This window comes from Siphateles boraxobius, unplaced genomic scaffold (assembly GCF_051911475.1).
Source record: "Siphateles boraxobius isolate OS27281-9 unplaced genomic scaffold, OSU_SipBor_1 29, whole genome shotgun sequence".
Classification (NCBI taxonomy): domain Eukaryota; kingdom Metazoa; phylum Chordata; class Actinopteri; order Cypriniformes; family Leuciscidae; genus Siphateles; species Siphateles boraxobius.
The window spans coordinates 4,779,585-4,802,559 of record NW_027508908.1 but is presented as its reverse complement, the minus strand read 5'-3'; the positions used below and the strand labels follow the sequence as shown (position 1 = coordinate 4,802,559).

The 22,975-nt window shown below is 37.2% G+C and overlaps 1 protein-coding gene across 1 annotated transcript in view; it reads left to right on the top strand.

Moving 5' to 3' along the window:
- The window catches only part of sorcs3a (sortilin related VPS10 domain containing receptor 3a), a 309,488-nt gene that overhangs the window by 201,748 nt on the left and 84,765 nt on the right, over nt 1-22,975 (top strand). Inside the window, exons 5-8 of the mRNA XM_077246248.1 lie at nt 15,126-15,199; nt 16,293-16,357; nt 18,176-18,294; nt 22,634-22,723. Of these exons, the coding sequence (XP_077102363.1) occupies nt 15,126-15,199; nt 16,293-16,357; nt 18,176-18,294; nt 22,634-22,723 (348 nt within the window). The remainder of the gene's footprint in view (nt 1-15,125; nt 15,200-16,292; nt 16,358-18,175; nt 18,295-22,633; nt 22,724-22,975) is intronic.

The following is a 22,975-nucleotide window of genomic DNA, read 5'->3' as shown; positions in this document are numbered from 1 at the left end:
CAGATGACGCAAAAAAACATCTCATATTATATGGCCTCCTTGGCTAAGATGGACTGGACTTCTTGTTCCATCACCTGATCAGGAGATACCAGTGTATGAGTAACACCACTAAATCTAGGTGGTCTATACTGGAACTGGATTCTATATCTCAACTGTATTCAGGACCCATTGAGATATATTTTGAAGACCCTTCCAGGTAAGAAGACCCTAAATAATCTACAAGGGGGATCAGTCTCTCAGGACGGATCTCAGGTGTCGTAATATTTTCGGTGACCTGAAGCAATTTTCTGGCAGCAACTAACTGAATAATTTTCTCTACAGGCCTCGTGAGAGGTAGCGAACGTGTCAGGGCCATAGATGTTAGATGAACACTGTGTACAATACATTCGCGGGAAGTCGATGCGTCCCGAGGCGCACTTGGCGGCGGGAAGCAACATCGATTTCCTGATGGCTCTGCTGGGCGAAGTTTTATAATGCCCACGCGGGGGGGAGCGCCCTCCAAGGCCTTCCTAGCCAAAATAAGCTTAGCCACAAGAGGCAACCAACTCAAAATATAAGGAGCTGGTGGTGTTCTTTTTTTCATTTAGCTGACCTGCGTCTTGCGTTTTAACTGGCCCTAAGATTTAAGAATACCTTTATAACAGTACCTGCGTTTACATGGAGCCTACTATTCCGATTGTAATCGGACAAATAGCACAGTTGGAATAAAAAGTCACATGTAACCACATCAATCGGAATGAATTGGATTTGGATTGTAAGGGGTGGTTTAAATCTTTTCTAATCTGATCGAGAGTCTGGTTACTAACATCATTCAAAATATCTTCTTTAGTGTTCAACAGATGAAATAAACACATACAGGTTTTTAACAACTTGAGGGTAAGTAAATGATGACAAAAGAAAAGTGGAGAATGGTTAGTATGCACAAAAAGCAGGAAACTATATTCATGCTGTGTGGGCATGAAAAAAAAATCGATTCCGATTTGAAGCTTGTGACATGTAAACGCGCCCATCAACCTGATCACTTTATTTAGTGTTCATGTAAACACTATGTAGGGATTCATTCCGATTAAAACAAAAGGTGACCATGTAAATGTAGCTGGTTTTCCAAATAACTTTCTTTTATTGTTTACACATACTGTTCAAAATCTTTAGTTAATAAGATTCTTTTCTTTCTTTCTTTCTTTCTTTCTTTCTTTCTTTCTTTCTTTCTTTCTTTCTTTCTTAAAAATTATCTAATTTATATAATTAAAAATTATCACTGTTTCAAAAATTAAAAATTAAACAGCACAAGTGTTTTCAACATTGAAAACAAGAAATATTTATTGAGCATCATATCAGAATGATATAAGAATGACTCTTATTAGAATGATTTCTGAAGGATCATGTGACACTGAAGACTGGAGTAATAAAAAAAATAAAAAAAGCGTTACCATCACAGAAATGAATTACATTTGAAAATTTATTACTAAAAAAAAAAACATTGTTATTTGTTAGTTGTATTTACTATATTTTGATTGATAAATGCAGCCTTGGTGAGCATATGGGGCTTCTTTAAAAAAAAAAAAAAAACGGTCTTGTTGACCCCAAACTTTTCAATAATGGTTTACATGCCAGGGGCTTTAAATATATATATATATATATTTTTATTTATTTATTATTATTATAATTTTTTTTTCTATTTATAAAATAATTTACATTTTAATGGCATTTTATGAAGCAATAAGGAACATGAGGTCATCCAGTATTTTGAATATATTCATGGCTGAAGGTTTTGCAGACAGGCCGCTGCGTGCCGTGCCTGACAACGGACTTTAGTCGCGTCTATATTCACAATATATGATGGCCTGTCATACCTCATAGCTCATGATAACTTGAGCGACCTTAGTGTATATGTTCATGCACTCCATCAACCCTGTGTATAATCCTCCCTCAAACTCTGTATGTCCGTTGGTGACTTCTCTTTTGAGTGTGTGAGCAAGGAACGTGTTTGTCCGTGTGCACCTTTATCTCTTTGCTGTGAAGTCAGTTGTTTCAGTGCTGTTAGAGCTAAATTTCTCAGCTCACTGCTCATCCAGATGGCGCATATCTTTAGCCGGATTCCCGCCTGTCACCTCCCTGTGTCTAACCTCCCTCTTCATGCCTCGCTTGAATGCCTCCTGACGAAGCCTCCCAGGCGTTCTGAACTTCCCTTAATGTGGAACACACAATTCCAGTGCCAAGCCAAGAGACTGTTTAGTTTCTCAGAATATTCATGATGACTAATGAAGTATTCATGAAGACTAATAGTGTATTTCATGTATTTGACAGAAATGTTTTGTAGCTATGTAAATGTCTTTACTATCACTTTTGATCAATTCAGTGTTTTCTTGCTGAATAAAAGTATACATTACTTTTGAAAAATAAATACATTGTTGGACTTTACTTAACAGTGCATGCACTTTCAATGTACTTAGAGTGTACTTACCCTCAAAAATACTGCGTAAGGTAACTACATGGGTTAAGGATTAGGGATATAGGTTTAGGGTTATTACCTAGTTAGTATCATTACTACAATAATTTGTGCACTAACTTGGATGGGTTAAATGAAGAGGACAAATTCCGAGTGTGGGTTACTATACTTGGACTTCACTTGTCACTAAATTACTAGTCACTAAAGTAGTAAGTTCATGTGAAACAGGACTGTAAAATAAAGTGCTACCAAAATAATCTTACTGGCCCCAAACTTTTGAACAGTAGTGTAAACAATAACAGGACAATATTCTGAAACACTGTTATAAATGGCTTTTGGACCCAATTCCCAATTTTAAAATCTTATTACCCCTTTTTTTGCACCCCTATTGGCAACAAATGGAATTGCAACCTGTAGACCTTAAAAAAAATAGTTACATATTACAATTTAAATAACATTAAAGTAACGAATGAATGAATGTTTATAGTAATATTTAATGGATGCACTTGAGCTATACATACTATTGTGATAAATTATTCAAATATTTCCACAGTGCTTGAATACATACATGCAGGAGTGCACTTTTGTGTAGGTAATGCTCTAATGAACATCTGTTAATGAGGAAAACATTTTCAGCAGAAGTAAAAATGGCTATTTCTTTTATATTCTACATCTGTGTTTTCTGGCGGTTACCTCATTTGCTTTGGAGGGCACGACGCTGTGCCAGACAGAATTTTGGAGGACTGTGCCTTTGATAAAGTGCCTTTAATAACCCGATCAATTCATTAATTTCCATGGGGTGACTGGCTCATTGGGCAGATAATACCACCTCATCAACTGTTTCCCCACAGGAATGCACACATGCTCTCTGATCTTACTTGACACCATCTGAACCAGGTTTGATATGATGGTCAAAGCAAACTAAAATCTTTGTTGGTTTATTTTTTTCTTCTTCAAAAGTGTTAACCAAACGGGACCTTCATTTATTGTTCTTATTGTACCAGACCAACATTCTTGCAATTATATATTTTGAAAACTATAATAATCTAAACAACATGAAATACACAATTTTAGTATATATTTTATTTGTAGTTCCTCAGTTGAGGCATGACAGCCAACAATTGTTACTAATAAAGGTGCATTTCACAGAATGCTCTTAAATGCAATACATAATTTAAGATCAAAATGGACATGACATTTGTTGGTTCATAAACAGACTTTCAACAATACATATATCAACTGTCAGATATTGTAAATGGACAAGTTAAATAAAGTTCAAAGTCAAACTTTCAAAGTCAAAAAGGTAGAGCATGTCTACAAACACCCTTGAAAAATGCACCAGTCAAAACACTTCTAAAAAATGCTAATGGTTTTGGCAAAATCGAGAGTGACAGTTTAGAGAGCTGTAATGTTGGGGGCCTGGGTGTCAAAGATAAACCCCAACCCCAAACAATAGTGATGCATGATTTGCATTATGCTACCTTCTTCTGCCTATAATGTCTTGGGATTGTGATCACTGAGTGTGTTTTAGCTCAACAGGGAAATGAAGAAAGGAAGGATTAGTTCAGCTATTGCCATTGCAGGCTCTCTCTACAGGACGCCAGATGATTTAGAGTGCTGTATATAAGTGCATCGGGAATTTATAGCTAACACAATTAGCTGGTATAAAAGTGAATTATGAAAATGGTCAGACACAGTAACAATAACGCTTGGTTGCTCATTTCCATAATTCTATAACCTACTCATTCTCCTTCTCTGCAGGGCAGGTCAACACTTCACTGTAGAAGCTGAATATTATCTGAAAGTGTTTAAGTGTTTAAGTGTTTAAGAGACCTCTAGAGACACCAAACGGAATTGCAAGTTTCCACTACATTTTCTATTGGTTGGACAAACAGATTAGCCTGGTCCCACCAGACTCTCGTACATTTAATTTTATTTGTACATAGAGTCTGGCACCGCTCCATTGACAAGCGTTAACTTCCTTGTAGGCGGGTACTCTATTGAAGTCTAAAACTATTGGATCTTCCCAGAGTCACTCTGGATCTGCCATAACCAATCGCCTAGCATTCGCCTTAGCCAACTCATTCACCACTAACGAAACTTCGAAATCAAAATCAAAAAAATCTAACTTTTCCCGAACCATGGGGAGATTCTTGCTCCGGCTTTAACTTATTGATATTCGGCAGCGTTGCCACAACGGACTGAATGGCTTCGCTCCCGTCTCTCTCCGCTGCCAATAGTGAACTACAACTTAAAATAACGCACGATATCAATGTCATCGTTCTCAGCCACTCCCTCTGATTGCTGATTGGCCCGGTAAAAAAAATGATCGGAGAAAACCAAAGACTACAGCACAATCCAAGACGTAGTACTGAAGGAAAATGAAAATTGAGCGGAAGAATGTAGGAGGGTGGAGCCAGGCTACAAACAGATAGCCAAGGAGAAGAAAAACGCATAAATTAGGAGAAAGTTAGGAGTTAGAGGAAAAGTTAGAAGAGAAAAAGGATGCGTTTAAAAATGGATTGAAATTGGATTATTACAATAAAATAAAGAAAAATACAAAATGAATAAGTAAAATAAAAAAATATAAAATTGACAAAGAAATGTAGTCAAAGGGAATGCTTCATTGTAAAGTTTTATAAAAAACAACAAAAAACTTTTAGTATAAACAGTTGTACAGTAAGAACTAAATTTAGAAAACTCTCAAATTCAAAGTAGCATGGGTAGCACTGTCACCTCACAGCAAGAAGGTTCCAGTCCCGGGTGAGCCAGGAGTCTTTTCTGTGTGGAGTTTGCATGTTCTCCCTGTGTCCGCGTGGGTTTCCTCCTGGTTCCTCCGGTTTCCCCCGCAATCCAAAAAGATGCAGTAGTTGAACTGGAGATGCTAAATTGTCCGTAGGTGTGAAAGCTTGCGTGTGTAATGTGCCATGTAATGGGGAGGGTTGGGGGAAGACCTGGCGACCTACCCCATAAAAATAATTGGCAAGAAAATTCATTGTCAGTCTATCGCGTATGGCAAGAGATGGCCATAGAATAGGTCCGATACTACTGAAATGGCCAATGAGAGAGATAATCTATGGGTAAACATCTGTAGGCTATACACACAAACGCAAAAATCCTGTGTATACTGTATAAACTCTAAATTACCTGCATCTTTGAATTTTGCCTAGCTAGTTATTGTTTTTGGACTTAGTTAAACTGAGTCCTTTGAAAATCGCACATGAGCAAGCTAAATGTGTCCTCCTTCCACTATTTGAGTCATAAATTGGGCTAATCTTGCCATCTGCCTTGCTAGCATAAACATTTTGTGCTTGACAGATCATTTAAACACTGTAGAGATCTCTAAGATTCTGAACGCCTAACTTCTGGAGACCAAGCTGGCATCTATCAACTATCTTAGCATCATAACATTTATTTATTCTTATACTACTAACACGTTAGTATTCATTAACACATCTTACCAGTCATACATTGTTTGCCTCCTCTTTTTTCTTTCTTTATTACTTCACAGAGTGTCACGGCCGACTCGCAAGCAGCAACAAAGAAGGAGATGACACGTTAAAGTGGTATGCAAAAAGGAATAACATTTATTAAAGTAAAAATAATAAAGTAAGAGAATAGACCAAAACGGGAGCAAGACAATAACTAGGACAACAACAACAAAATGGCACGAGGGGAGAGCGCGCCCCGTCACGACCGAAGGGAGCTGCTTTTGATTACCGGCATCAGCTCTAGCACATGTGTAAACCATCGGTCATCATGACGTCACTCACTCCAACTCCAACCTACAAAAAAAGTAACAAAGACAACCGAACCCTCACAATATGACCCACACTGGGGTCGTAACACCCCCCCCCCCCCCCCCCCCCCATAAAAAAAAGAGTGGACATTTATGAAAACCCGTCACCTGATAACTCTCAAAACTGGAAAGACCCACCACTCTGTAATACTCTCCAATATCCTCAGCAACCACGGGCCCTGTGGAAGCAATTTAAGACAGACAAGTAGAGCAAAACATAGTAAGTCAATCAGTTAAAAAGAATAAGGAGCTCTAGACAATGCGTCAGCTACCACATTGTCAGTCCCCTTGATATGTCGGATGTCAAGTGCATATGATTGCAAGAAAAGGCACCAACGAGTCAACCGTTGGTTTGGGCACCGCAAAGAATGTAAATAGACAAGTGGATTGTGGTCCGTATACACAACCAATGGGTCTGACACGGATCCCACATACACTTCAAAGTGTTGCAATTCCAAATCAAAGCTAATGCCTCCTTTTCAACCACCGAATAATTCAACTGATAAGAATTAAACTTTTTTGAGAAGTAGCTAACTGGACAATAAATTCCTTCCACACCAGCCTGTAACAACACTGCTCCAGCACCCACATTGCTAGCATCCACACCTACCTGAAAAGAACGATCAAAACGAGGCGCTGCCAACACAGGAGTGGATGTAAGCAATGATTTAGCTGCCTCAAAAGCCTCCTGACAGGTAGATGTCCAAACAAAAGCTACTTTTGCTTTCAACAGATCAGTGAGGGGGGCTACCACGGTAGAAAAATTCCTGCAAAATCCCCGATAGTAACCTACTAACCCCAAAAACCGCATCAACTCCTTCTTAGTAGTAGGAGAAGGAAAGTGATCAATGTCCTCAACCCTGGCCCGAACTGGTCGCACACATCCTTGTCCAACTACCTTATCCAAGTAAGTCACAGTGCCAGTGCCTTGGCAAACTCGTATTTAGCCAGATTGACGGTCAAGCCAGCCTCTTCAAGATGAAAGAACAGGGCTGCGACATGCTTCAAGTGCTGCTCCCATGAATCACTGAAAACTACTACATCGTCTAGATAGACGGCCACTCCCTCTAACCCAGAAGCAACCCTATTCATAAGCCGCTGAAAGGTTGCAGGCGCATTTCTAAGGCCAAAACTCATAACATTATAAGAGAATAACCCCTCCGATGTAATAAAAGTGGAAATCTCTTGAGCTCTTTTGGTCAATGGAACTTGCCAATAGCCTTTAAGCAGATCGAACTTGCTTACAAATTTCGCCGACCCAACCCGATCAACACAATCCTCAATACGAGGCAGTGGAAATGAGTCTGGTTTTGTTACTCTATTTATTTTACGATAGTCGGTGCAAAACCGATAAGTACCATCAGGTTTATTCACAAGAAAGCAGGGAGATGCCCAACTAGAAAATGACGGTCGTGCAAATATCATGATGCAGCATATACTGAACTTCAGCGTTAAAATACAGGAGTTTATTTGGGGACACCCGATAAAAATTCTGGCGAATGGGCTTCGAATCCCCAACATCAATATCGTGCTCCAACCAATGTGTACGCGAAGGTACATCACCAAATAAGGAAACATGATGATTAACAATATCAATCAAATCACCAGATTTATCCTCAGGCAAATGAGCCAGCATTTTATACAATTCTTTAAGAGTCTCTGAATTTTTTATACGTCCCAATAGTACTGTATCATCTGGAAAAGAAACTCCCTTTTCCATTTCCTCCCCCACAAGCGAAACTCTCTCAACTACTAATGCAGGTTTCACCTCATCGTTTGACATCTTGTGAGAACGGCAATAATAGGGCTTCAACAAATTAACATGACACAACTGGGTGGACTTTCTTCTCTCTGGAGTGGCAATCAGATAGTTTAAGTCAGTAACTTGTTTTTCTACCACATACGGACCCATAAACTGAGCTTGAAATGGGGAGCCCTCAACAGGTAGCAGAGCCAAAACCTGACCGCCAGGCACACATTTCCGTTTCTCAGTTCGTCGATCGAAAATCGTCTTCATACGCTTTTGTGAAGAATGCAATTGTTCCTTTGCCACCTTACCTGCTTCATATAACCTACGCTTAAAATCATTCACATAACTTAGGCATCAAACGCAAGTTTCCCGCAGTGTCAAACATTTTAGGTCGCTGTCAGCACACACAAAATGAATAACTTTAATGTTACTACCATCTAGAGGTACTGTATACAATTTTTACTTGGACTTTTACGTGTTATTATTAGTTGTGTGACGATACACTTATCTCACAAGACGATACATGATATTGGGTTCATGAGACTAGATGATATTTTAACTCAATATTTCATAAATCGGCAATTATGAAATATACGCCTGGAAATGTTTTCTTTTTTTTCAACTCAAAGTCACAAAATGTAAAACAATGCAGGTGCATTTTGAAATGTTTTAACTAATCTTATGATTATTTTGGTAATAGATTAATCGGTCGATTATTTTCGGCCGAGTAATCGGATATTACAGAGAATGTTATAAACGACAGCATATGGTGTGATGGAGTTTGTAAACTGAGCTGCTTAGCCACACATGTAAATAAAAACAGTGCAACACTTGCTATGAAGCATAAAGCGTGTCAGACGTAATATGCATTCCCAAATGCACATTATTGGGAACCCAAACAAACAGCAAGATTTTGCCTCAAATTCAACTCTGTCATGCTGATGATATTGCAAGACAAATTTTCACCTCGACCAGAAATATCACCAATGTCACCTTTTAATATCGCTAGATCTCGTGGCACGAGTAATTATAGTTGTATCTAACTAATGTCATATATGCCCAATCTAGTTAAAAAAAAGTCACATAAATACCCATTTATCTTCGTATCTAGTCATTATATCTAGAGTACTGTACAGTATCCAAACACAGAAATATTAGGCTAAAAGTACCCGATGACTTGCTACTTCTGGCGAGATTCTAAAGTGTACGTTTCAATAGACACTTTACTATCCCATAAAGACCCATTGGCCTCGGGAGAGGAACTGTGAAGCTACGCAACTGACAATGACAACATGGTGGATATAGTACTGTACATCCGAATTTCATTCGTACTCTCTACATTCATACTATAAAGAACTTACTTTTTTTTTAATGACCACAAAGTAAGTTTCAAACCAAATGTAGTACCAAATATATGCGGATGCATATAAATTTTGGATGCAGCTTCTGCATTTTGAGCAGAATCCTTTTGCCCAGTGACTCACTTAAACATTTCTCTGATTGGTCATTGGGTTCATGCGCTCAACTCTGTTTGGCTAATGTTCAGTGCATGTTGTAAATAGAAACCTTTGACACGGCGGTAAATGGAGTGTTGTATATATCAACATGTTCATGATCGAGGCAAATCATGTAGCCCTAATTTGCATATTGCAAGGAGAAAAATGTACGTGATGTGGGACAAATGTTAATGCACTGTGTTCTGATTGGGTGATTATTTATTTCTTCTGTAAGTTGACCTATTAGAAACAAATCCTAAACTCAGTGTTTGTGGTTATGTTTTTGTCTGTAATTTATTTTACAAACCATGGTCATTTGTTTCATCTGTCTCTAAAACATTCCCAGATGAATTGCTTTCTTATTCCATGCTATTACATGCCGTTTCTTATTTCCTGTCTTTTTCTGGCATGGTTCATTCTAACCCTCCTCTTCCAAACCATGCCTGATATTCCCTGCTCTCTCCATCACAATTTAATGGAAATGATCCAAGTGTTCAGGGCATTATGCAAATATGTACTATAGATTTTCTTTTTCATTATAAGTACATTATTAAAATCAGCTCTCCTCTCCCTGTTCCCCTCACCTCCTATTAGAAGGCCCCAGAGTCTCCCTGTTGGCAGTCACTGACTGTCAGCAGTGGGTCCTTGCTGCAGCTAGTGATTTATTGATGTAAGTGGGAAGCTATGAAGCCGACTTTGTGACAGCTCCGAGCTTTTAAAATTGAGCATGTCATCCGGCTGATGAATGACTACAGGTTGAGCTCAGCCAGCGGCACAATATGTCAACGTCCACGCTTATGAGGGACCCAGTGGTCCATAGGCTCTTACACCGACAGGGATATATACAAGTTGCCCAAATCCACCCTGTCCCCCGTATTTGGACAGATTGCGTCAAATGTGAAAGGCCTGGGACAATTTGAGATCTGATTAAGCACCGACTTGTTTTGAAAGGTCTAAAAATTTGACGAGGCACTGAAACTCTTGTTTGCAGGGACCCTGTGGGTCCTGAAAAAGTCGTACATTCAGTTTGATCAAATTTAAGGTCATAAAAAGTCTCAAATACATGTTAAATTGTATAACAAAAGTCTTATGGAACATTGCAGAAGTAATCATATAAATGATTTATCTATGCAAATCATCTTTTAATTCATGTACCCTTGTAATCTTTAATCAACATAACTTCCCCTCCCTCCTGCAGCTCATCTCTTCTCATTTATGATGATGTGTTTACTGGCGTGAAGGTACTTTTTTTTTTCCTCATTCGAGAAGCCGTTTCTCTCCTATATACTTCACAATAGGGAAGAAAAGACTATCGCAACTTCAACTTCAACTGTCCACTTTATTTATTTGTTTAGCAATAATGTCCAGGCTGACTGTACATTACATATGCAGTTTAAAATTAAAAGGATAGTTCACCCAAAAATTTTTATTCTTTGATTAATTACTCTCAATACCCTCATGTCGTTCCAAACCAGTAAGACTTTCGTTCATCTTCGGAACACAAATGAAGATCTTTTTGAGGAAATCTGAGAGCTTTCTGTCCCTCCATTGACCGCCTATGCAACTACCACCTTCAAGCCCCAGAAAGACATCATTAAAGTATTCCATGTGAATCCAGTGGTTTAACCTCAATTGTATTAAGCGACGCAAGTGCTTTGTTTGCATGAACAAAAAAACAACAACATAATTTACTGCTTTATATGCAAAATATTAATTTCCAATGTGCGTTCATGCAACAACGTTTGCTCTCTCATCAACGCAACTCTCATGCGTCGTGGTGCTCTCATGAACACGCGTTGGAGATTAACGTTTCGTAAATAAAGTGGTAAATTATGTTTTTTTTTACTCAAACAAAGCACTTGTGTCGCTTCATAAAATTGAGGTTAAACCACTGGAGTCACATGGATTACTTGATGTCTTTACTACTTTTCTGGGCCTTGAAAGTGGTAGTTGCGTAGACTGTCAATGGAGGAACAGAAAGGTCTCGGATTTCATTAAAAATATCTTAATTTGTGTTCTGTAGATGAACGGAAGTCTTACGGGTTTGGAACGACATGAGGGCGAGTAATTAATGACATCATTTTCATTGTTGTGTGAACTAACGCATTTAAGAAAATAAGCTGTTTGGACAATTTGTGTCATTGTCAATCCTTTGCATTAATGTGATGAACTTCTATAGTTACATTCATATACTTTTAAGTGTGATGTATAATTGTCTTTCGGGGGTTCACTTCAACATACTATCCCTCTAGTGTCCCCTCTAGCAAAAAATATTTATACAAAAGTTACATTAATCATTTTTTTTCCTATCTTAAGGAACATTAGTTCCTATATCCTTTCCATTTTTTATACTCTGTCTCCATTAGCCATCAATAATCATAAAGAATTGTGGTTGAAATAGGCCAGAGCTTGACTGGGTTGGTGCCTTCTCACTGTAAGACTAGAATAACAACGCTCTATTCCCGGCAGGGGGCCGATCAACAGTGGCATCAATCAGTGTAATAGGAACGCACCAGGCTTTGCCATTAATTGTGCGGCTGGGCATGCAGAAACACAATTAGAGCAGTGGAAATTAGGCCATGTGTTTAGCAACTTGTAAGGGTCATGCTGGCACTCATATGTCATGAAGCCAGCTGGTGGGATGTTTCGAGTCAGTAAGGGGTCTTTCTGCACTTCTTTGACAGTATGTTCAATATGTCTAACTTATATTTCTGGTAATGTGTGGGAAAACATGACTCTATATGGGTTAGAGTCCAACTGTTCTCCAACTTAGTAGCCTCAGATTTAATTGGTTAAGGTTAACGATTAATTGATCGTTAATTTAGACAACAGTCGATTTGTGGGAATTTTTGTAAACTGACATCCCTAGTTTTTAATGTACATTTTGAACATTGTGTATTTCTGGATTTGATGGGGCTTCAATGATATGGGTCAGTCTTTTCAGAAATAGTCTTTTCAGATCTCATCAAAAGCATCAGTTCTGTTACTGAGTGTTTGTGTGATGCTTCCAGCTCCTTTCAGTAAACAGCTTGTGGTCCAAACTCTCTTTATTCTGTGTTAATGTAATGTTCAGCGACTTGTAAAGATGTACAATTCAATCTTCAGACATTGTTTGACTCGTGTCTCTGTTTGTCTGATTATTTGAACGACTGCATCAATGTTTCTGTAGAAATTAAGAAAGGATGACTACTCCACAACACACTTGGCACCTGCATTTTGTCTTTTTTTATATGTTAGAAAAAAAAAAATCCCTAAGCCAAGGTTTCTCTAACTTTTTGAACCCTTTCATAAGTTCATAGCTGTCATAGCACGGACCCCATCTTGCTTTTCAGAGCTGAATGGTTTGGTTCAACGCTTAAACACTTTATTAGAAATGTCTATGTTGGAAATGAATAGGAAACTCAGACTGCAGAAAATGCTGCTTCTGTTGCATTCATATTGCTTGCAGCGCAATTTTTGTACAAAAGTCAGAAAGTTTCTGCGGGCCCCCTGGCTATTTGAGACAGAATCCCGTTTTGAGAAATGTTTGAGAAATGCTGTCCTACCGGCTCTAGAAAGAGAGATTGATGGGATAGGCCTAGTCTGTTATTTTCTGTGGACTGAGACGAATGTACAGACTAGAGAACATAGTAGAGTAGAAACTTCCAAATGAATTCCCTCCGGACCTGAGTGAACTCATCTCATCCATTAAGATTCCCTTGAGATTCACCTAGCAGCTTCAATCCAAATAATTCCATTTAGACACATTATAATGTGTGTTCTGTTTCACGCGCTGCTAGCTCCAGGTAAAGTGCTGAGGCTCAAATGATCTGTGCTTTTAACTTCTGCCAGTTCTCTTCTCTTGTTCCTGCCTGTTGTATGGCCCACTGTCTGTCACGTCTCGATATTTGAGCCATAATAACGAGTAACGGATTCGGAAGGATAGTATTTTGCTAAATATCATTTGCCTGAACACAATAGGGAAATGTATCGTCGTTGACTCTGACTTTGCAGTACTAAAATGGATAATTTAGATACAGTCCAGCAGGAAACTGCATGGCTAAAACTCTGTTAAAAATGCAAAAGTGCTAAGCAACTTCTTTTCATTATTATAATTTTTTTCATATGCTTAAACAAATCACAATTATATATATATATATATATATATATATATATATATATATATATATATATATATATATATATATATATATAACGCATTCTCATCCTTTGGCGTCATATGTGACGCCATATGACACAACGGCGAAATACTACGCACATGGCACCCTTTATCGTCAATATAACACGCACTGTGATGGGTAGGTTTAGGTGGGGGGTAGGGTCTGCATCTCATATTCACGCTAAAGGATGCCAGTCAACTTTATGACGCCTTGGGTTCGCGTGTTATATTCACGCTAAAGGGTGCCATGTGCGTAGTATTTCGCCGTTTTGTCATATGGCGTCACATATGCCGCAAAAGGATGAGAACGGGCTCATATATATATATATATATATATATATATATATATATATATATATATATATATATCTATATATATATATATATATATATATATATATATATATATATATATATATAATATTTGGTTAAACTGATATTGTAAAATATTACTGCACTTGAGAACACTGTTATTATCGTTTATTCAATGTAAAACTATTAAAAACATTTATGTTAATTGAAATAAAGCTGAAATAAAATATAAATATTAGTTGAAAGCTATTAATTGAAAACTTGCCTTGACAATAAACTGAAATAATTTTAAATTGAAGCACTAAAATTATTAACTGGAATTAAATAAAAACTGAAACTAGCTAAAACTGAAATAAAAATAAAGTGAGCCTGAAATGAATAGCAATACTTAAAACATAAATAAACAAATATTAAAACAAATAAAATGGCAAAATAATGAATTACAAAAATAATCTTAAATTAACATGAGAACTAAATATAAAAATAAAAGCTAATTCAAAATATTAATAAAACTATAATAAAGTTAAAATACAAATATAAATAACATATTTTACAATATTAAAAAATATAACTTATTTATGTGACAGCAAAAAAAAAAATTTATTTAAACAATAATAATAACTTACTAACCACAGTTTCGAAGGTTTAATATATATTTACATATACATTATATTCTCTCTCAATAGATAGATGGATAGATGGAAAAGGCTTTGAGTTATGAATGTTACAATGTATTTTCAAACTAAAACACAACTTTTTTTACGTATCAAAAGATCTGGAAAAATGTGATCCTTATATGACCCACTTAACAATGTTTATGTGCTGTAAATACAATTTCCATTTTCCACACTATTAAAATGGCATATATTTCCATACGATTTTGTGTTCAATTACCTAGAAAAGCTCAACCATAATGGTGCTCTCCTTAACCCATGACAACTGATTTAAGAAATGTGCTTTTTGCTCAATCCTTTAAAAAGCACTACACACAATGATTCAACTATGTAATGAAATACAAATCACAATGATGAATCAGTTATTCTGCAGAAAAGGTTCTTAAATGAGATGAGAAGAAACTGCCTTAACTTAACAGAGCGAATGATTGCAGATTTTAATGGCTGCCTATTTTTTTCTCTCTCTCGTTTCTCCTCTTTTTGCAGCTGTACAGCTCGTTTGACTTCGGCCGAAAGTGGCAGCTAGTTCATGAGCGAGTGACTCCGAACCGCTTCTACTGGTAGGTGATACTGTCAAAATCACACCTCATCTCCATTTCTCACACAATGTTACTAACTTACATTTTTATGGGCAAACAACGTGAGTTTATAGAGTGCTGGTTGATATTGACGCATTGATGAAATGTGGAAAGAGTTTGAGCAATTGAGAAGATGGATACGGCTGAAAATTGTGTGCTTTTTTTTGCCCGCTCTTATGCTTAGAAAAGCCACAGGCTGTTATGCGTGTCTACGTGAGATGAAATCTGCACAGATGTTTGAGCTCTATAACCTTTATTGCACAACTCCTCTCTGTTCAATATCGAGGCAAAGAAGGGGAGAGAATAAGCATGGCAGGCAAGATGGAAAGAAAATAGAGGCATAAAGATGGCTTAGGAGAGCAAAGGAGAAAGGAATAGTGTACTCCATACTGCATCTAGACTTTAAAGATGAAAACAACTGTTTTAGACTAAAAGAAATGGACAGTACTTAATTTGCAAGGGAAAATCTTTGCATTTGCTACATTTGCATTCTAAGTCAATGTCTTTTTTACCATAGTGACTAAAAAGTGAAAAAATCACACAATATGTAGCTAAAATGATACTTATTATACTATAACTCGGTGCGAACCACTAATGATGCTTTAAACTGCTGGTGAGAAAGCAGAGCTTTAGAAGAATTTGTTCTTCAATTTGAGCATGAGTCGCAGAGAAAGAGTGGTCCCTAGTACAGCCTACTTGAGCTATAAAAGACACTGTCTAGTTAATGGTAGGGTTGTCTAAGGGCTAGTGCACTAGTATGGACTTGCAACATACTCTCATGTTTCCAGCAGGTGTCATCATTTTAATTCCCATTATACTCTTTCACTGTCACCACCATGCACAAATATACACCTACAAATACAGTACATGGTTTTAGACACTCTTCTAGTTACTGCTGCAAAATGTACCTTGATTACTTTTCCCATCATGTGGTATTTGGAGAAAGAGCACCTCACAACTCTTATGTCACTTTGCTGGCTGAAATGGACCTTCAGTAAGACATCAGTTATGGATTTTTTTTTCCGTCTCTGTGATAAAACGTCTTTCTCCTCGCTCTGTTGTGTGTCCAATGCAGGTCAGTATCCGGTCTGGACAAGGAGTTAGATCTAGTGCACATGGAGGCCCACACTCCCGATGGCCGTGAGTTGCTTCTGTCTTTCTTTGTCTGTATTCTTAAATTCTCTCCTGCAATCTAGTGCTGAGAATTTTAAATCATCCCAATGACTCAAATCTTTACATTTTTTTTTAATGATTATGGATTTACCCATTGTCTATTCTATTCTATTCTATTCTATTCTATTCTATTCTATTCTATTCTATTCTATTCTATTCTATTCTTTCCTGCAATCTAGTGCAGAGAATTTTGATTCATCCCAGTGACTCAAATCTTTAGATTTTTTTAATGTTCATGGCTTTAGCCATTGTTTATTCTATTCTATTCTATTCTATTCTATTCTATTCTATTCTATTCTATTCTATTCTATTCTATTCTATTCTGAGTTATGTTAGTTATTGTATAATACTCTCTAAAATACTACAAATTCATTCATCAAAGGGATACAAAAGAAAAAAGTAATTATATTATTAAAGTGAACACTTTTTTGAGTCATTTTATCATTCACTCAACAGATTTATTTGAAAAAAGAAAAAGCCAGCAGATTCTCGCTTATGCCTCATTCTGTCACGATTACCTGTCTCTCTGTTTTCATTTCATTTCAAGTTTATTTTGTCTTGTTGTGTTTGGTTTTCAGTTCCTGTGGTTTAGTTCCAGTTTTCTGTGTTTCCATTGCTGTCTTGATAATCTCCTTAGCAACCCTTGGTTTTTTTTTTTGGTTTTTTTAGTTTTTTTTTACCATGAGTACTAATCACCATCACCTTTCCTTAATTCAGTCCCTTGTTATATTGTGTATTTAAACACTCAGTCATCTTTTAATAATAATAATAATAATAATAATAATAATTTGTTACATTTATATAGCGCTTTTCTGTACTCAAATCACTTTACATAGAATGGGGAAATCTCCTCAACCACCACCAATGTGCAGCATCGACATTTTGTTGATCATCTTGTGTTAAGGTTTCGTGGTTGTAAGTTTCTCTCTATGTTTCCTTGTGTTATTAAATTTGTTTTCATCGTACATCAGTGCCAAGCCTCATTTTTGTATTATCAAGTTAAGCCAGAGCGTGACACACTCTTTCTGTTAATTCTGAAACATGTCCCAGTACTTTTTACCAGGTATATTTTTTTGTTTCGTTCAGTGTCACTGTGAGTCTCATTCAGACTCAAAACACTGGCTCGCTCAGTAAAGGGATATATTCTTTCAGTATGCTCGTCCATTTAAAGAAAGGCTTCTTCACACTATATACTATAAGGTTATTTCGAATTCTCTTTCTCCTGCCTCTTCTCACTTTTACCTTCCTCTCACATCCCATCTACTGCTCTGCGGTCCACTCCTCCTTCAAACCTGATGTTAGAGGAGGAAAAGAGATGAGACGAGAGCCCGTGAGCTTGGGGATCAATTCCGAAGCTGAGGATAAAGCCAGTCCTGCAGGCAGCCAGACAGGATTACCGTCATGATAAATACACCATCTGATAGCAGATTAATGCAGGACCCGGACTCTCTCTACCTTTCTTTCTCTCATTGGTTAAAGGAATAGTTCACCAAAAATGAAAAATCTGACAATGTTTACTCACCCTCATGGTGTTTTTTCTTTCTTTTTTCTGCGTAACACAAAAGGGAGAATTGAGGATTTTTTCTGTACAATATTTCATAGTAACCAAGCTTCCAAAAAACAAAATTTGGTGGGTGAGCAAATAACGACTTCCACTTGATGTTCTCTGAAGCTAAGATGACCTTAGAGATTCTAAGAAGCAATCAGAGGTTATTAAACTCAATGGCCCCAGAATCAGAATCTAATTAACAGCTAGAATCCTTTTTCTGTCTCTCCTTACTACAGACTGTCAGTATGTAACATGCAGAGCTCAAGCCTGCTCTGAGTCCAGCAAGACCCATCCATTTTCTGGATATATTGAGACCAACTCACTCGTGGTTCAGGATGAATACGTGTTTGTTCAGGTAAGGACCAGACCTTACTTTAACCTATGCTTTTGAGATGAGGACTTTTTCGAGACCTGTTGGAATTTCTTAGTTCATTCACACTGAGGAATGCTCTGTCTGCTCCTCATTTATAAGGCACTAGTAGAACGGTGATCTTGTAACTCACAGTCTTGCAAAATCTCAAGCTTTGTGACTTCACAGAGAATCTAACAACTAAACTGAACCAATAACTTTATTTTGGAACACAGTGTGAAATATAGTGTTTCCCTTTCAAAATCACGTTGAAACAAGTGGCATCCAAAATTTGGTACATACTTAATTAAAATATCTAGCTATTACGAGGCGGATCACGTAAGATCCTCTGTATTCACTCCCATGGCATCGCTACTCATTTGCATGAAGTTGAACTCTGCTCACCTTTGTCACATTGACAATGGTTCCTGCCACTCATTTCGCCTCAAATCACCAAATCTCATTGAAAATGAACGACTTCTGCTTGCTTTGGGCTTCAGATCACTGTCAGTGTGAATGTACCTTAAAGAAATAGTTCACCTGAAAATGAACATTCTGTTATCATTTCCTCACCCTCATGACATTGCAAACCAAAAACTTTGTGAAGCTTCCTTACTATTCAGGTGAAGTTTGTATGCATACTTATCTATATGTTTATGCTTTTTTGTGTCATTTTCAACTTTCCAGTGGATCAGAATAATAATCGTATACTCAAGGGAAAAAAGTGAAATGATAATGGCCTAAATTTCCAATTCCAATCCAGGACAGTTTTGGAATATATTAATTTCTGTCTGCATGCAAAACAATTGTCTTTGAAACAGTGCAAATGAACTATTTTAGACCACCTACACTGAAAATGAATTTTTACAAATATATTAGTGTATATTTTACAAGAAAATGCTATTTTAGTCCTTCTGTACTTTAAGGGCGTTTTCACACCTGGCTCATTTTGAGCATTTGTTTCAGAACCTGGTGTGCTTTCTGTCTTAGTTTGGTTAGTTTGGGCATATATGGACATGGCAACCCGATTGGATCCGCACCAAAACTATTGCTCCGAGATCACCCGAACTTGGTGGTCTCGGCCTGATTGAAAACGAACTCTGGGGCGGTTTGATTGAGGTGAGAAAGTAATCCAATCCAACGGGCCAACGAACCAAGCGGTATCATAATTGATAACAGCAGTGTCTGATTCTGTGAGTTGAGCACATTAGTTCTCACAGTTGAAAACTAAACAGCGCTTCTTCATCTTAAAATGTTGAATGATTGCTTTTCTTTGTGCGGTGCAATGATGCTGTCCCAACGAAGCCTTGATTCCCACTCTAACTGCGTTATAAATGTTATATACATTTAAATATAATTAAAAATATATAATTGATCATTTAGGGCCGGTGTTTGCGAGTTTCTTGACAGCTACAGATAAAGCCACAATAAGCGGACCAAATTTTTCAACCCATACAAAAATGTAATATATGGCCATATATGTACTTATATTTTAAATAGCATGACATATATCTTTACATATATTTGACTTACCTGAGAACACAATATATGGCTGCAACATATATGAACATTTATGTGTCCAAACATGTGAAGAAAATGTTTGAGTTCATCCATATATGATACCATATATCTGCATATATTACAGTATAGTATTGGTTTCTCGCATATATGGACAACATTAAGTAAAAATATGTGACATACATATTTGTTTCCCACATATTTAATACATGTATGTAAACATACATGCATATGATACTGATGCATTGAAATAAGTACATATATGCATATAAACATATATGCGTCTTACATATATTTAACATTTATGTGCATATACTGGAAAATATATGGCACTTACATGAAAACGGCCATTTTTGCTATATTTTGAAATATATGTTTCATATATGTCTATGTGTTTTATATATATGAATTTTTGCATATATTCTCATATAGGCAGCAGACATACATGGGCACTGACATTATATATGTAATTTACATATATTGACATATATTAAATTTCTGTATGGGAATCCATATTGCCATATTAAAGGATGACGCGGAGGAAACTCTGACCAATAAGAAGACAGTTTTACTCACATGTGACTTGAATGACTTGAATGGTATGCTTTGAAACCAAGACGAAAATGCAACATTGTAACAAATTAAGGGGATTTCAACTAAAACTGAAAACTTTTTATGGGTTTTGGCCGTTCATATAGACGACAACAGCGTTTTTGGGGCCTGAAGACGCAAACCTTTGAAAACGAGTTTCAAAATGCAAGTTTTTTTAAAATCTTCTCCTTGTAAACTACAAAAACATGAATCTGTGAAAAGAGTGATGTAATTTACGTGCGTATTACGTGTTCAATCTATAGGCGCATAGTGTTTCTTTACAAAGTGACATCGCCAACTACTGGCCTGGCTGTATTATACAGATTTTTTATTTTTTTTCACAGATCCGTGTGAACAGGGATTGTTTTGACAATGTTATCACCTGTGCAAAAAAAAAGGTTTCCATTTTCTGTACGCCGTTGTCATTTAAACGTACCCTTAGTCCCTGTTTCGGAACAAATCCAATTATCTACAGGTATGAAAATGCCCTTAAATTTAACGTGTAATTCATTGGTACCTTCTGTAATTTCTTGTAAAATGTAGCAGTGTGGGGAAATACAAATAATTGCATCTATAGTCAATAGCCAAATTTGGCCACAACTTCAGGCTGGAAATTATAAATTGCAATATTTCCAAGACAACCGAAAAGTTCCACACATTGATGGGAAGTTTCTAAACATTTACTCCCATCCCTCTCAGAAGAACAGCAGAGCAGATAACATGCTCAACACCAATGTTTTGTCACGTCGCATCACAGTCCAAAGAATGTGAAACAGAAAAATCGATCATCCAAATTTCTTTCGAAGTTCCACTGCCCCTGGAAACCATCGATCCTGCCTGCTCCTTCCTTCTGTTGCACGCAGAGCCGCTTTTCGGAGACACGTCGGACATGCTGTTTGTTTACAACTTTCCCCAGACCACCGCTCTCCTCCTCTGCCTCTCTCTCCTCCTTTATTGGAAGCATGTTACCCGCTAAGAAGCTTAATTGTTTCTGTCATATAATCATGGACCCATTTTATTCCCATGTTCAAATCAGAGTCCTGTTGGGTGTATATATGCCCTCTAATTGAAATTATGAAAAGAGGTGGAATGAATTAAACATGCCCGCTACTTTGGCAGAATGAGGTATCTTTTGTGCTGTGAAACGGTTATTTATTTCATTCTCCATCCCTTGTGTAGCTGTAGATTTGACAAGCTTCTGACAGTTCTTGCTGTGTATGCTAACAACCAGTGTGTATTCGCTACACACGCTATCATTAGTGCCAACAACCCCCCTCGGAGTGGGATGGGAGCAGCCGCGTTGCTTGTGAGAATTAAAGATTTCTCTTGACAGAGAATAATGAGGGTATTGATTGTCCTACAAGATATTTACCACTCTCCACTCCTGAACTGCAAAGGGCATCGACAAATCCAGACCATGCAGTATCTTCCAAATCATAGGGGGAGATTCTTTTAAACGAGCCGTTCTAGACATAACCTGCACACTCCGTTACTGAATTAGCCTTCTGAATTTACAGCTTTGTTTGATGTGCTGGAGAAGACAGAAGGTTAATAGCTCAGGATCTCATTAAATGAATGTGCTAGGGATGCTATTATAGTATATACCTTATGCGCCATTTTTGCGGTAGCTCTGTATATTTCTATGGCATCGCCTCGAAGAATGATTAGCTGTTTATGTGGATTTACTTATTGTAGAGTTATAAAAGTTATCATGGGCATTGTGATGTTTGAAGTGGATGTCATAACAAATGTCAGTATACCTGGAAGAGTTTAAAATGAGCGGTTCATTCTGTGGAAACACAAACCGGAAGACAGAACTCCACGAGCGCAGTGCTGAAAAGGGGGCGGGGCTACATAAGGTCTACACTGATAGACATGCTGATAGATGTTCTGGTATATCATGATAGACGCATTAAAAATTGTAAATTTTGTTGTATACTTAACCCAACTTATTATACTTATTTAACCCAATATGTTCTGTCCGAAACTTAACCATCTCTGAGTTGCCAGTTAAGTTACTTTTGACAAAGCCAATATTAGAGTGTATATTTTAATTTACAGCATCAGCGTTATATAAAATTACTCATACTGTAAGATTTTGGTCATACTGATCCCTTCTTAACTTTTCTTCAAAGTACAAAGACAAATCAATATTTACTGTCAGCGGATCTTCCAGTGTTGAAGCCAGTTATTTGATATCTGAGATATGAGATATGTGTATTTTTTTCCCATTCAGGTGACGACTACTGGCAGAGCGAGCTACTATGTATCCTATCAAAGAGAACATTTTGTACGCATCAAAATCCCCAAATACTCCCTTCCAAAGGTAAGAGGCTACATACAATTTCAAATGAATTAGATTGATTGAAAAATTAAATATTTGCAGTTTTATTTAGTTAGCCTCAAACGTCGACAAAATTATTTTTTTGGCCCATGCACTCCTCCCACCCCCAAGTTTTGAGGCTTTACCAACCGGCAATTTCCGGAGCCAATGGAGTTACACGTTTTAGTCACAAGCTATTTTTTAACACTTTTCACTGGTTAAATATTTGCAAAACCCATAGACTGATGTAACGGG